Source organism: Eriocheir sinensis, chromosome 29 (assembly GCF_024679095.1).
Source record: "Eriocheir sinensis breed Jianghai 21 chromosome 29, ASM2467909v1, whole genome shotgun sequence".
NCBI classification, from domain to species: domain Eukaryota; kingdom Metazoa; phylum Arthropoda; class Malacostraca; order Decapoda; family Varunidae; genus Eriocheir; species Eriocheir sinensis.
This window is the reverse complement of record NC_066537.1, coordinates 4,471,219-4,486,475: the sequence shown is the minus strand read 5'-3', so window position 1 is coordinate 4,486,475 and position 15,257 is coordinate 4,471,219. Positions and strand designations below refer to the sequence as shown.

Genomic DNA, 15,257 nt, shown 5'->3' with positions numbered 1-15,257 from the left:
CCTTCCCTCTTTTCCGTTCCTTCCCTCCTTCCTTCCTTCCTTCCTTCCTTTCCTTCGTCATAGCAAGTAGAGGACTTTTTTTTATTATTGTTTCCTTTTTTTTGTGCCCTAGAGCTGTCTCCTTTGTTGTAAAATAATAATAATAATAATAATAATAATAATAATAATAATAATAATAATAATAATAATAATAATAATAATAATAATAATAATAATAATAATAATAATAATAATAATAATAATAATAATAATAATAATAATAATAATAATAATCTCTCTTTTCACCGTCCTGTCCTTCGACCCTTTCCTTCTTCCTCTCATCCTCATTTTCTGATCATCAACGTAGAAGGTCAAAATCACATCAAAAACAAATAAAAACGAAAAAAACAATGTCCTTGATCATATATTAGCCAAAAAAAAAAAACATTCACGGTCTTCTTACATTCATTTTCATCATCCTTTTACGTGTACAAGAAGAAAACAGTTACCAAAAAAAAGAAAAAAACTGTTACCAAAAAGAAGAAAAAAATGTTACCAAAAAAAAGAAAAAAATGTTACCAATAAAAAAATGTTATATACCAAAAGAGAATTACCAAAAATATGAAAAAACTGTTTCCAAAAAGAAGAAAAACTCTGCCCTTGCTAATTTATTCACCTCAAAACATCTCTCGTCCTCCCCTTCCCTTTTTTCCGCTCCTTCCCGTGGCAGAGAGTGAAGGTGTCTGCGGCGCTTTCACCGTGGCGGAGTGACCCAGTTGGGGGCGTGTGTGTGTGCCAAGCGAGGCAAAAACTGGCCGGCGGAGGGCGGGGCGCGGCGTGGGTGTGGGTGTGGTGGGGTGGAGGTGAGGGGGTGCTTGGTGAGGGTGTGCTTGTGTTGGTGTTGTTGGTGATGAGGATATGAAACTCTACGCCACGTCAACTCCACTTACCACTAACCTCAACTCCACTAACAACACCACCAACACCAACACCACTACCACCCCTGACAATATTTCCAACACCACTAACACCAGTATCATCATCACCACTAACGCCACCACCACTAACAACATTAACACCACCACCACCACCATCACCATCTCTTCTTTTCTTTCCCTTTTCAAACTTCATATTTTCTTTTATGTAACTATATATATATATATATATATATATATATATATATATATATATATATATATATATATATATATATATATATATATATATATATATATATATATATATATATATATATATATATATATATATATATATATATATATATATATATATATATATATATATATATATATATATATATATATATATATATATATATATATATATATATATATATATATATATATATATATATATATATATATATATATAGACTTGGTCTGTCAGAGTGATTTTACATTAATCAGAAGACTCCAAAACGTTGCATTTCTACTCTAGTTGATATTAAGTTGAAGGAAGTGACGGTCGAGCTTATTTTGAAGGAGTCAATCGTGTTACACTGGACCACTGACGGTGGAAGCTTATTCCATTCTCGCACTACAACGTTGGTGAAGAAAAATTTGGTGCAGTCTGAATTTACTTGTCTACATCTGAGTTTTACGCCATTGTTCCTCGTGCGCAAAGTGTCATCGATCATAAACAATGTTGATCTGTCTACATTCGTGAAACCATTAAGTATTTTAAAACATTCGATCAGTTTTCCTCGGAGGCGACGTTTCTCAAGAGAGAACATGTTAAGGGTAGAAAGCCTTTCTTCGTAGGATTTGTTGCGCAAGGAAGGGATCATTTTCGTTGCCCGACGCTGAACACCTTCTAATTTAGCAATATCCTTTGCATGGTGGGGAGACCAAAACTGTACCGCATATTCCAAGTGGGGTCTGACTAAACTGTTGTAGAGCGGGAGTATTACATCTTTATTCTTGAATACAAAGTTTCTTTTAATGAAGAGAGAGAGATGTAGATGTAGATGTAGATGTAGATGTAGATGTAGATGTAGATGTAGATGTAGATGTAGATGTATATATATATATATATATATATATATATATATATATATATATATATATATATATATATATATATAGATAGATAGATAGATAGATAGATAGATATAGATATGATATATAGATATAGATATAGATATGAATATAGATATAGATATAGATAGATGAATAGATAGATAGATGGATGTATATATAGATATAGATATATATGATATATATATATATATATAGATGGATACATAGATAGATGGATGGATGGATAGATGGATAGATGGATGGATGGATAGATGGATAGATGGATGGATAGATGGATGTAGATGGATGGATGGATGAATGGATGGATGGATAGATGGATGTGGATAGATGGATGGATGGATGGATGTGGATGTGGATGGATGGATGGATATATCTATATCTCTATATATATATATATATATATATATATATATATATATATATATATATATATATATATATATATATAGATAGATAGATGGATAGATGGATGGATAGATAGATGATAGATGTGGATATGGATAGATGGATGGATGGATGGATAGATGGATGGATGGATAGATATGATATAGATATAGATATAGATAGATATGGATGGAGGGATGGATGGATTGATGGATGGATTGATGGATAGATAGATAGATAGATAGATAGATAGATAGATAGATAGATAGATAGATACATAGATAGATAGATAGATAGATAGATAGATTGTCTTCTTTTTCATCTCTCTTTTTTTCAGAATTTCGATTGTTTTTTATGCTATTGTTGTTATTTACCTTTATGAGTAGTCCTTCTGGTGTGTGTGTGTGTGTGTGTGTGTGTGTGTGTGTGTGTGTGTGTGTGTGTGTGTGTGTGTATCCGAAAATCAAATGTCTGTGTGGTATCTCGTATATCCACACACACACACACACACACACACACACACACACACACACACACATATATGTGCGTAAATATATCTACCGTAGGTGTGTAGGTAAACAGTTTGCCCCTGGTTGTGTGTTCGGTATATTGACGTTGTATACAATAAGTTATAACATATAGTGAAGAACCTCCATAACCTCATCTCCGGCCCTCAAATCTTCCTCCTCAACCCCCAGAACCTCCTCTTCCTCAACCTCACATCCTCCTCTTCAAACCTCTTAACCTCTGCGACCCTCAAATCTTCCTCTTCAACCTCAAAAAACTCCTGCAAATCTTCCTTCTCGACCTCCAGAACCTACTCCTCAAACCTCCTCTACCTCCTCCTCTTCAACCCTCATACCTTTCTCGACCTCTAAAACCTCCTATTCAACCTCCTCTACCTCCTCCTCAACCCCACATTCTCCTCTTCAACCCTCATACCTTTCTCGACCTCTAAAACCTCCTATTCAACCTCCTCTACCTCTTCTTCAACCTCCACCACCTACTCCACCTCCGACCATCACCTTAAGTCCATCAACGTAGATTTCAACCTTCAAAACCTCCTCTTTGACCTCCATCTCCTCCTCCTCAACCTCCTCCTGAACCCCAAAACCTCCTTCTGGTATAATTCTTACGTAATATAGATCTTAAGGGAACGTGTGACCATATATTTTCCTCTTTCGTATAATTCGTAAACGCTTCAAGTCGTGTCGGGATCAAAAATGTAATAGTCTGCCTTTTAAACTCGTTGGTTGAAAGAATGAAGATTAGAAGGTAAACTCAAGCATCCTTAGTCGGGTCAGTATTCTCAGATGCGTCCACTTCATATCAACTATTTCCAAAGGCCAAAATGAAGGTCAATCCGTATCTCATGAGCGTGTTTTTAGCCTTCACGGTATAGAATCTTTGTCAAACTACCACGAGGGCCATAAAAGTATCCCTATAAATGCCCCCTACTCCCACGAAAGCCTTGTCAAATGTATGTGATTGCGCGCTGTATCGTTTAAGTATATGGCCCAATTGTCCTGTTAAAGCTAAGCAATGATCCCTCTCACAGGACATTACTAGGGCAAGGAGGGTGCACTATGGTCAAGGGGCGGGTTTTCTGGGGTTATTTAATGTACGAAGGCTATAGGAGGCAGTCACAAACCTTCGAAAACAATGCCATTTCAATTTCTTTGCTCTGAACGTGTCTATCATTGCGTTTCCAGCTTCTGATGTCGTGTAGTTAGCTATCGGCCGAGTAGTGAGGCCGTTTAGGATTATGGATACTTCATTTAGACTTAGAAGTATAGAGTATGTATGTAATTAAACGATACCACATGTACTTAGCCTATAAAATTTGTCTCAGCTAAAACTATTGCACTGAGATTCTGAAATTTAAACTCCAGCGTGAATTTCAATTAACTACACACGTGCTTTGCTTTATTTTAACTAATTATACCTCTATGTTACTCGTGTTGTTTAACCTTTCAGGCGGTTCTCTCGTCCCAAAGGTCTAGCAAGTGTGACAACAGCATCTCAGGGCCTCTTGTCTCCGGATGCTGGGAAGTCACAGATGAGGTAATTGTTACGTTATATGGGATGTCTTGAATGCTGTCTCTTCTCTCAGTCATGTTACTTTATTTTCTTCTCTCTTTCTCTCCCCTTTTCTTCTTTTTGACATCCTTTCCTGTTTTCTTTCTCTTCTCTTCCTTATTCCTCCTTTCTTTCCTCTTTCCTTTTTCTGTTTTTCATTCTCTCTCTTCCATTCCCTCTTTCCTTTCCTGTTTTCCTTCATTCCCTTCTCTCCTTTTTTCCTCCTTCTCTCTCTTTCCCCTTTCTTTCCTTTTTCTGTTTCCCTTCTCTCTCCTCTATTCCCTCTTTCCTTTTCTGTTTTCTCTCCTTTCCTTCCTTCCCTTCTCTCTCTTTCTCCTTTCTTTCCTCTTTCAATTTCTGTTTTCCTTCCTTCCCTTCTCTCTCTTTCTCCTTTATCTCCTCTTTCCTTTTTTTGTTTCCCTTCTCTCTTCTATTCCCTCTTTTCTTTCCTGTTTTCCTTCCTTCTCTTCTCTCCTTTCCTTCTTTCCTCCCTTCCTATCATCTGCTTCACCCTTGGCTATTGTAAGGTCTAATTCACACTATGGATTTGCTCACGGGTCGCCCTCACTCCGGTTAACAGCTTATGGTGACAGGAAACCAACCAATGATTCGAGTTAAATATCACACTTTCTTGTTAACGTGTGCGTCCTGTCTTAATCTATGGGACGCTTTACAGTGACGAAGGGACGAGTTGAAGCCTTTGTTAACCCGTCCGCTGCGATTGTCACGGCTTTGGCCTTCCCTGGTAGCCTGGTAACATTATAGTCCCAGGTCTTTCTCTGCCTCTGTGGTGGATAGTGGAGTGTTTCCCATGTGGTATTGGTGTGCTGGATATCCCTTCACTGGTAGCCTGGTAACATACAGTCCCAGGTCTTTCTCTGCCTCTGTGGTGGATAGTGGAGTGTTTCCCATGTGGTATTGGTGTGCTGGATAACCCTTCACTGGTAGCCTGGTAACATACAGTCCCAGGTCTTTCTCTGCCTCTGTGGTGGATAGTGGAGTGTTTCCCATGTGTTATTGGTGTGCTGGATAACCCTTCACTGGTAGCCTGGTAACATACACTCCCAGGTCTTTCTCTGCCTCTGTGGTGGATAGTGGAGTGTTTCCCATGTGGTATTGGTGTGCTGGATATCCCTTCACTGGTAGCCTGGTAACATACACTCCCAGGTCTTTCTCTGCCTCTGTGGTGGCTAGTGGAGTGTTTCCCATGTGGTATTGGTGTGCTGGATATCCCCTCACTGGTAGCCTGGTAACATACAGTCCCAGGTCTTTCTCTGCCTCTGTGGTGGATAGTGGAATGTTTCCCATGTGGTATTGGTGTGCTGGATATCCCTTCACTGGTAGCCTGGTAACATACAGTCCCAGGTCTTTCTCTGCCTCTGTGGTGGATGGTGGAGTGTTTCCCATGTGGTATTGGTGTGCTGGATATCCCTTCACTGGTAGCCTGGTAACATACAGTCCCAGGTCTTTCTCTGCCTCTGTGGTGGATAGTGGAGTGTTTCCCATGTGGTATTGGTGTGCTGGATATCCCTTCACTGGTAGCCTGGTAACATACAGTCCCAGGTCTTTCTCTGCCTCTGTGGTGGATAGTGAAGTGTTTCCCATGTGGTATTGGTGTGCTGGATATCCCTTCACTGGTAGCCTGGTAACATACACTCCCAGGTCTTTCTCTGCCTCTGTGGTGGATAGTGGAGTGTTTCCCATGTGGTATTGGTGTGCTGGATATCCCTTCACTGGTAGCCTGGTAACATACACTCCCAGGTCTTTCTCTGCCTCTGTGGTGGATAGTGGAGTGTTTCCCATGTGATATTGGTGTGCTGGATATCCCCTCCCAAGGTGCAGGACTTCACATTTTTCTTCATTGAATTGTAATAGCCACTTTTTGCTCCATTCCAGTAGCTTGGTGATGTCTGACTGTAGGATATCAGCATTCAAGGAGTTAATAAGCGTCACAGCAGGATCACTGGGTATATATTTTATTGATTTCTTGTATCTGTTCATTTTCTCCCTTACGACAAAATATTGGCATAGTTTTTTGTATGTATAGTAACTCACTCAACCGGTATAGTAAATATTTGTACACACACACACACACACACACACACACACACACTCCTTAAAACCTTAAAACATATGCTCGTGTCTTTTCTTTCTTTAACAATAATAATGATAATAATAACAATAACAACAACAACTTAGTAGTGAGTGAAAGTGTTAGTGTTAAGTTTAATAATAATAATAATAATAGTAATAATAATAATAATAATAATAATAATAATAATAATAATAATAATAATAATAATAATAATAATATACTAACAATGTAAATGCTATATAATATTTCACAATAGGTTAAAATCTGTACATGTGTGTGTGTGTGTGTGTGTGTGTGTGTGTGTGTGTGTGTGTGTGTGTGTGTGTGTGTGTGTGTAAGGCCATATTCTTTGTACAGTTTGGGGTTGATAATGAGGAGGAGGAGGAGGAGGAGGAGGAAGAGGGGGAGGAGGAGGAGGAGGAATGACGCAAGTGGACAGGAAGGAAAAGAAGAGAGGAAGTAAAAAAAAAAAAAGGAGGAAAAAATTCATATCCTCAGAACGTTAGATTTAGATTAAGAAGGAAAGGAAGGAAAATATTAAGGGAGGAAGGAGGGAAAGGAGAGAAGGAAAAGAAGGAAAATAAGAAAAAAGAAAGACAAGGGAAAAGATAAATGAAAAGAGGAAAGAAAGGAGAAAGAAAGGAAAAGAAGGAAGAATTAGGGAAAGGAAGGAAGAAAGAAAGAAGGAAGGAGAGAAAGAGAGAAAAAAAGAAAGAAATATATTAAAAGAGAGAGAGAGAGAGAGAGAGAGAGAGAGAGAGAGAGAGAGAGAGAGAGAGAAGAGAGAAAAAAAAGAGAGAAAGAGAGAGAGAGGAGGAAAAAAATACCCTCTCTCTCATCTAGGAATACATAACCATCTATAATAAGTCCCAGAACACGTATGTGACAAGTATAACACAGGGATAACAACAAGGAGGGGGAGGAGGAGGGGGAGGGGAACAGCCACGGTAACAATAACTAACAAGAAGAAGAAGAAAAAGAAGAAGAAGAAGAAGAAGAAGAAGAAGAAGAAGAAGAAGAAGAAGAAGAAGAAGAAGAAGAAGAAGAAGAAGAAGAAGAAGAAGAAGAAGAAGAAGAAGAAGAAGAAGAAGAAGAAGAAGAAGAAGACGAGTAACATTTATACATGGGTCGTAACCGTTACCATCATCATCGTCATCATCAATATATTAACAGTAACAGCACAAATAATAGTAGTAGTACTAGTAGTAATAGTAGTAGTAGTAGTAGTAGTATCAGTAGTAGTAGTATTGACAGCAGATTAATAACAGTAAATCACACGCAGTCACATACATACACACACACACACAATCACAGTCTCGTAACAGTAGTAGCAGTAACAGCAGTAGCAGTAGTAAACGTAACATGAGAAGGCACAGAGTTAGGCACAGCAGGAACGTCTTCAGGCACCACGAACTCCCCGTCCTCGCCTAGAGTATGCAGTGCCTTGGGCCCGAACTTATATACAAAGCTTCGTTCGGACACAGGTTGAAGGGCCCCGGTTGCATAGTGGTACCTCAAGCCTCTAGCGAAGTTCTCATAGGACAGACACTCGCTTGCATGCTTCCCCGTCCTCCTCCCCCACCTCTGAGCAATGACAGCGGGTTGAACAAGTCGGAAAACAAACTTGGATTCGTTTTCCCAGCGAATGAGATTAGGATTCGTGGTGGGGTCCTTCAAAAGTCGAACTAGATACTCCCACGACTTTGGGCCACGCATCCTACGTTTTCTGTTCGTCAGGATTTTGCCCAAGAAAGGGTCCTTGGAATCCCTGACTCTCCTATCCCCTGGTATGCCCCGTGTAGGGTTTCTTGGGATCTGTTGGGGGTGGTGGTCCTGGCTAAGGTTGAGTGGGGTGTCCGAATCGATGAGACTGGGGACTTTGTGAGCGATCAGTGCGGGGAGGTAGGTTCCCGGGGTGTGGGGTGCTTGAGAGGGTGCTGGCGGGGCATGTCGGGGTCGGTAAGTCGGTGGGGTGTTGACAAGGAGGTGGTGGTGGTGGTGGTGAGACTTGGTGGAGGGTGTGGTGATGCTGGTGGTACTTGTGGTGTTGATGGTGGTGGTGGCGCCTCGTTCGTCATTCTGTTGGTAGTGAGAAAAGAAAAAAAGCATTAGTATATTTCATCAGTTATTTTATTCTTACTACTGCTGCTACTTTTGCACCATTTAAAGCTTTGATTTTACACAAGAACAAGAAACATTAGACGGACAGACAGACAGACAGACAGACAGGTAGGCAAGTAGAAACACAAGCATATGGACAGGTATCTCACGAGCCCCTGTCACACTGACTGTACGACCTGATAACAACCACCTGCGACCCAAAAACGCTGCGATTCCCACCCACCGCTTCCCGACCCAGCAGTCGTGCGACCGAACAGCTGTCGGCGGTCATCTAGTGTGCGTCCAGTGAGTGGCCGGACGGCGACCGTGGTAAGATTCACACCTTGACCTCACACTTGGATTCCGGTCAAAACGCCCACCAAATGCCGACCGTTGGCCGGTCGTATAGGGTCTAAGTCAGTATGCCGTCCAAGCCATCAGCGGTCGCCGCACAGCTCGCATCACAGTCTAGTAACAGTAGCATCAGGAGCAACAGGACGGCGCCCGCTCGTCATCCGGTCGCCGTTCACCCGTTAACGGTCATGCGTCATCGCTGGCCGTCCAGACGCAGCCCATCCGCCCACCGGACGACACCCTTTTGACGACCGGCAGTAACCTGAGAGGTCGGCTGGAGGCTTTTGGTGCAGCACAAAAACCTCCAGCCGACGATCGTACGCACAACCATGTGTGACCTCCCACCACCTGCAGGTCGCAGGAAGCCGTTATTAGGTCGTAAAGTCAGTGTGCCTGGGACTGAGACAGATAAGACTCCCGAGGTGACCCAAGTTTACCTGTCTCGAGGAAGAATGCAGCGGGTGGAGGTGCTGGTGCTGGTGGTGGTGGTGGTGGGGGTGGGGGGGGTAGTGGTGGTGATGGGGGTGGGAGGAGAGGAGAGGGGGGGTGGCGGCGGGGGGGGAGGAGGGGATCTTGACCAGGGGAGGGGGCTCTCGAGGCACCCCGAGACCCTCCCCTTCCCTGCTGGCAATAACTGGGTGGGGGATAGAGTGTTGGAGGGGGGCGTGGTGGGGGGCTGGGGGGGTGAGGCGGCTATGGAGGGGTTTGAGGAGTTCCCTGCGTAACTGTGAGGGGTTGGTGGTGGAGGGGGTGGCGGGGAGGGGGGGGAGGGCTGGGTGGCCGGGGGTGGGGGAGAGGGAGGGGTGGAAGGCGGTGGGGGAGTGGGTGGGGTGTGAGGGGGAGGGGGTGAGGGGGGCGAGGGGGGAGGGGGTGAGGCTGGAGCAGGTCATCTGTTGAAAGGGAAAGAAAAAGAAAGATTAGGATTTTTTTCTCTTTTGTTTTCTTCATATTTTTCTCTTTTTTATATAATTGTTTTTGAGAGAGAGAGAGAGAGAGAGAGAGAGAGAGAGAGAGAGAGAAAACGATAGACAGACACAACGAACGAACGAACGAAAAAGAAAGAAAGAAAGAAAAACAGAAGAAAGAAAACAAAGATAAACAAACAAACAAACAAACAAATCATTAAAAAAGACAGACAGACAAACAGGAATTTTCGACATCGCAAGAAATTTAAACAAAAGAAAAAAAAATTAGGAAAGTGATTATACGTCATTTCCTGTTCGTGTGTGCGTACGTGAGTGTGTGTGTGTGTGTGTGTGTGTGTGTGTGTGTGTGTGTGTGTGTGTGTGTGTGTGTGTGTGTGTGTGTGCGTACGTACCGACAAGGGGGTTCCAATTTTCCTTTCTCCTCTTCCTTCTTCTTCTTCATAAAACTCCTCCTTCACCTCCTCCTCCATTATCAGCTTCCCCTCCTCCTCCTCCTCCTCCTCCTCTTCCTTCCTTTCTTCTTCATAGGCTTTCCTCTTCTTCTCTTCCTCTTCCTCCTCCTCCTCCTCCTCCTCCTCCTCTTCCTCCAGTCTCTCGGTGTTGAAGTCCATTTCCTCCTCCTTCGGTTCCTCCTTGATGCCACTTTCTTCCTCCGACGCCACCTAGAGGAAAGGGAGAAAAGGGAGAGATAATTAAAGATGGGGGGAGAGAGAGAGAGAGAGAGAGAGAGAGAGAGAGAGAGAGAGAGAGAGAGAGAGAGAGAGAGAGAGAGAGAGAGAGAGAGAGAGAGAGAGAGAGAGAGAGAGAGAGAGAGAGAGAGAGAATTCCCTATCTCTCCCTTTCATCATTATTTAATTTATTCATTATTTATTTTTACTTATTATTGCAAGAGTGAATGGGAAGAAGAGAAGGAGGAGGAAGAAGAAGGGAGGAACAGCAGGATGGAAAGGAGGAGAAAAATGGAGGAGGAGGAGGAGGAGGAAAAGTGTGTCAGGGAGGGAGGGAAGATGGAAGAGGTGAAGGAAGGTGAAAGAGGAGGAGGAGGAGGAGGAGGAGGAGGAACTAATAGGCAAAATAGGAAAGTTGCAAGGAGGAGGAGGAGGAGGAGGAGGAGGAGGAGGAGGAACTAATAGGCAAAATGGGAAAGTTGCAAGGAGGAGGAGGAGGAGGAGGAGGAGAAAGGAATATTGATGTAAAGATTGATATAAAAAGCCAGAAGGAGGAAGAGGAAGAGGAGGAGAAGGACAGAGAGAAGACACATGAGAGAAGAAAACAACACAAAAGGAAGGAAAGGAAGAAGAAAAAGAAGAAGAAGAAGAAGAACGAAAGGATAAACAGGTAGAAAAATGAAGAAAAGAGAGAGAAAAAGAGGGAGAGAAGAAAAAGAAGAAGAAGAAGAAGAACGAAAGGATAAACAGGTAGAAAAATGAAGAAAAGAGAGAGAAAAAGAGGGAGAAGAAAAAGAAGAAGAAGAAGAACGAAAGGATAAACAGGTAGAAAAATTAAGAAAAGAGAGAGAGGAAAAGAGGGAGAGAAGAAAAAGAAGACAAGTGAATATTTAAACAAGAAGAGGAAAAGAAAAGAGAAGAAAGGAGAAATAATGAAACGAGAGAGAAAAAGGAAAAAGATGAAGAAAGGCAAAAAGAAACACAGGAATAAGAAGAAACACAAAAACGAAATCTAAAAATAAAAACAGGAAACAAAAAGAATGTTACACAAAACCTAAAAAAATAAAAACACTCACCAGATTCTGAAAAGTCCCCCCTCCATAATGACTCGAACCTCCAAAATGGGGTGAGAACCTCTTCCGGGGGGGGCGATGTCTCTCCCTGGCTCCCATCTCCCCTATGGAACCCCTCTCAGGCTGTGGGGGAAGGGGGGCCGTGATGGGGGCGGTGTGGAGGGGGCCGTCATTTCTACCATCCTCATCCTCACCCCAGACTCCCCCCAAATCTTGATGTGGATACGGTGGAGGCGGTGGAAGAGCATTCGAACTCGTGTGCAGATGTGCTGGATGCGGTACCGTAGACTGTGGTGCAAGATCTGATCCTATGTCCCCAGAATCCGCGACCCAGGAGTCACTTGCATAGGGGGTCAACGGAGGAGGGGACAGACCTTTGACTTGCAAGCTCCCGGCGACTTTCAGAAACCCAGGTAAGGTCTGTCGAGGGAGCAACACCTGTCCCCGGTATATATAGGTTAGCAAGGCCTCAAGTTCGGCGCCTAAGACATCCTGTAACACAACGACTGGGTTCTGGCAGCTTGCGGAGGCGAAGAGCGAGGCGAAGAAGTCACTGGCGGCGGAGAGGACGGCCTGGTGGACCTTATACGCCGCCCCGCCCGCACAGGCCAGGGTAGCGTCGCAGTACAGCCCCTGAGGAAGACACAGACGTTATACACACGATGGAACGGTAGAGGAATGAACGTTTGAAGTTAAGAGAAGGGAAAGGAGACAGAGAGAGCTAGAGGAGAAGAAGGAAGAACGTAAGAAGACTACTATCGAATGCAGAGGAAAGGAAGCAGAATAGGAGAATTAAAGAAGAACACAGACGTGGTTTAAAACACAGACTTGACCTACTTAGAGAGATAGAGAGGAAGAGGGAATATAATAAACGAGAAAAAAATGACGAAAAAGACGAAGAAAAGAAAGGAAAAAAAGAGAACAGCGTAAACAAAAGACAAACAAGAACGAGAAAGAAAAAGGAAAAGAAAAACAATTAAAAGAAAACAAGAAAAATCGTAGGAACAAAAAAAGAAAGAAAAAAAATAAAAAAAACGAAGGCCCCAAAATATAAATATAAACAAACACTAACAATAACTATAAATACATGATAAACAAAGCCAACAAAAATACTGACTGATGGGAAGGCGATGATATAAAAAAAATCTGACTGAATAACTTAACGAAGACTCCATTATGTTAAGATCAGAATGTTGTGCTCTCTCTCTCTCTCTCTCTCTCTCTCTCTCTCTCTCTCTCTCTCTCTCTCTCTCTCTCTCTCTCTCTCTCTCTCTCTCTCTCTCTCTCTCTCTCTCTCTCTCTCTCTCACACACATTAAAGCAAATAGCCTTGGCCCAAAGACACTACCCTATCTGTTTGTGTGTGTGTGTGTGTGTGTGTGTGTGTGTGTGTGTGTGTGTGTGTGTGTGTGTGTGTGTGTGTGTGTGTGTGTGTGTGTGTGTGTGTGTGTGTGTGTGTGTGTGTGTGTGTGTGTGTGTGTGTGTGTAATAATAATAATAATAATAATAATAATAATAATAATAATAATGTGTGTGTGTGTGTGTGTGTGTGTGTGTGTGTGTGTGTGTGTGTGTGTGTGTGTGTGTGTGTGTGTGTGTGTGTGTGTAATAATAATAATAATAATAATAATAATAATAATAATAATAATAATAATAATAATAATAATAATAATATACGGTTTGTGTGTGTGTGTGTGTGTGTGTGTGTGTGTGTGTGTGTGTGTGTGTGTGTGTGTGTGTGTGTGTTCTTTCTCTTCTCTATCATCATTTTATCTCTCTCTCTCTCTCTCTCTCTCTCTCTCTCTCTCTCTCTCTCTCTCTCTCTCTCTCTCTCTCTCTCTCTCTCTCTCTCCTCTCTCTCTCTCTCTCTCTCTCTCTCTCTCTCTCTCTCCTCCTTCCTGCTAAGTCATGGAAAAGTACCTTACGTCGTGTTAGGAAGGAGGAGGAGGAGGAGGAATACATAGGAATACATAGGAAGAACAGACACCAGAAGACCTATCGGTCTATGGCGAGGGTGTCTGTTTACTACCGCTACTACTAGTAATCTACGTGTGGTAGGACAGGACATAAAAGATGAAGGCTCCTCCCCACCCACCTCTCCCTCCGGCAACGTGCCGGCAGGAAATAGTTAGAAGAGAACACCATGTACCTTTAAGGAAGAAAGGGACATGGAAATTTTACAGTAAAGAGAGAAATAAGAGGAAATTACTACCCTTAACTTACACTACTGGTAACATTGATCACTCATTTTAAGAGTGTCACTGATAATGACACCAAGATCTTTTTCTTGTTTTACTTCGCTGAGCTCATGTCCTTGAACCTGATATTTAAAGTAAGGATTTTTTTCACCTATGTGCATTACTTTACATTTATCTACGTTAAAACTCATTTGCCATTTTTCGCTCCAGTCGGCAAGTCTTATTAAGTCTGATTGAATCTTTTCGCAACTTTGACTGTTCAATACCGTACCTCCTAATTTGGTGTCGTCGGCGAATTTGGCTACTTTTGATAGAATATCAGTTTCTAAGTCGTTCACGTAAATTATGAATAGTGTTGGCCCCAGGACCGAACCTTGGGGCACGCCACTGGTGACGGGTTGCCAATCCGATGCTTCACCATTAAGAACTACACGCTGTTCTCTGTCGGTGAGCCAGTCATGAATCCACGCACATAGATGGTCGTTAATACCGTGGGAACGCAGTTTAGAAATAAGTCTAACGTGAGGAACTTTATCAAACGCTTTCTGAAAATCTAAGTAAATTACGTCATATGGGCTTCGGGCGTCCCAACATGTATAAACATCGTTGAAAAAAGTTAATAGGTTGGTAAGGCAAGACCGATTACTACGAAATCCGTGCTGACTATCAGTTATCAAATCATTTGTTTCAAGGAAAGTGATCATTTTATCCCTGATCATTTTTTCGAATAGTTTAATTAGGACAGACGTGAGGCTGATAGGACGATAATTACTGGCTTGTTTTTTATCTCCTTTTTTAAAGATCGGGGTAATATTGGCTTTTTTCCACTCGAGAGGCACACTGGCCTGTGCTAATGACTTGTTGAATATTAATGTTATGGGTAATTCTAGCTGTTGACTACATTCTCTCAACACGCGAGGAGATAAATTGTCGGGGTCCGGAGATTTATTTGGATCTATTTTCTGCAGGTACGCACGCACTTCGCTGATATCAATGTCGGTCAATGCAAGCTTATGTTCTTCAGGGCCTTGAAAAATTTTCTTCGGGGCTGGAATCGTTGTCATGTTTTCTTTTGTAAATACGCTACTAAAGGTTGAATTTAGGACCAAGGAGGAGGAGGAGGAGAGAATAGAAAGGAAATGGAGGTGAAGTAAGGGTTGAGAGAGAGAGAGAGAGAGAGAGAGAGAGAGAGAGAGAGAGAGAGAGAGAGAGAGAGAGAGAGAGAGAGAGAGAGAGAGAGAGAAAAAAAAATAGGAAAGAAAAAGAAAGAAAAAACAACGAAGGAGAAGGAGTATGAGGAGGTAAGACAGGAAGGAAAGGAAAGAAGGAAAGGAAATACACA

At 42.3% G+C, this 15,257-nt stretch overlaps 1 protein-coding gene and 1 long non-coding RNA gene across 3 annotated transcripts in view; one reads left to right on the top strand and one right to left on the bottom strand.

Moving 5' to 3' along the window:
- The first annotated feature begins 5,126 nt into the window (after positions 1–5,126).
- On the top strand, positions 5,127–7,082 carry LOC127004801 (uncharacterized). Of its 2 annotated transcripts, XR_007758020.1 has the most exons (3): positions 5,127–5,372; positions 5,571–5,669; positions 5,868–7,082. It is a non-coding gene; the product is annotated as an uncharacterized LOC127004801 (long non-coding RNA). The 2 variants fall into 2 exon arrangements; XR_007758019.1 differs by lacking the exon at positions 5,127–5,372 and having other exon boundaries at positions 5,379–5,669.
- LOC127004800 (protein tramtrack, alpha isoform-like) overlaps positions 6,463–15,257 on the bottom strand; it is a 12,376-nt gene continuing 3,581 nt past the window's right edge. The window contains exons 3-6 of the mRNA XM_050872935.1: positions 11,722–12,351; positions 10,370–10,639; positions 9,489–9,941; positions 6,463–8,676 (exon numbers count right to left, since the gene is read on the bottom strand). Of these exons, the coding sequence (XP_050728892.1) occupies positions 7,906–8,676; positions 9,489–9,941; positions 10,370–10,639; positions 11,722–12,351 (2,124 nt within the window). The 3' untranslated portion in view covers positions 6,463–7,905. The remainder of the gene's footprint in view (positions 8,677–9,488; positions 9,942–10,369; positions 10,640–11,721; positions 12,352–15,257) is intronic.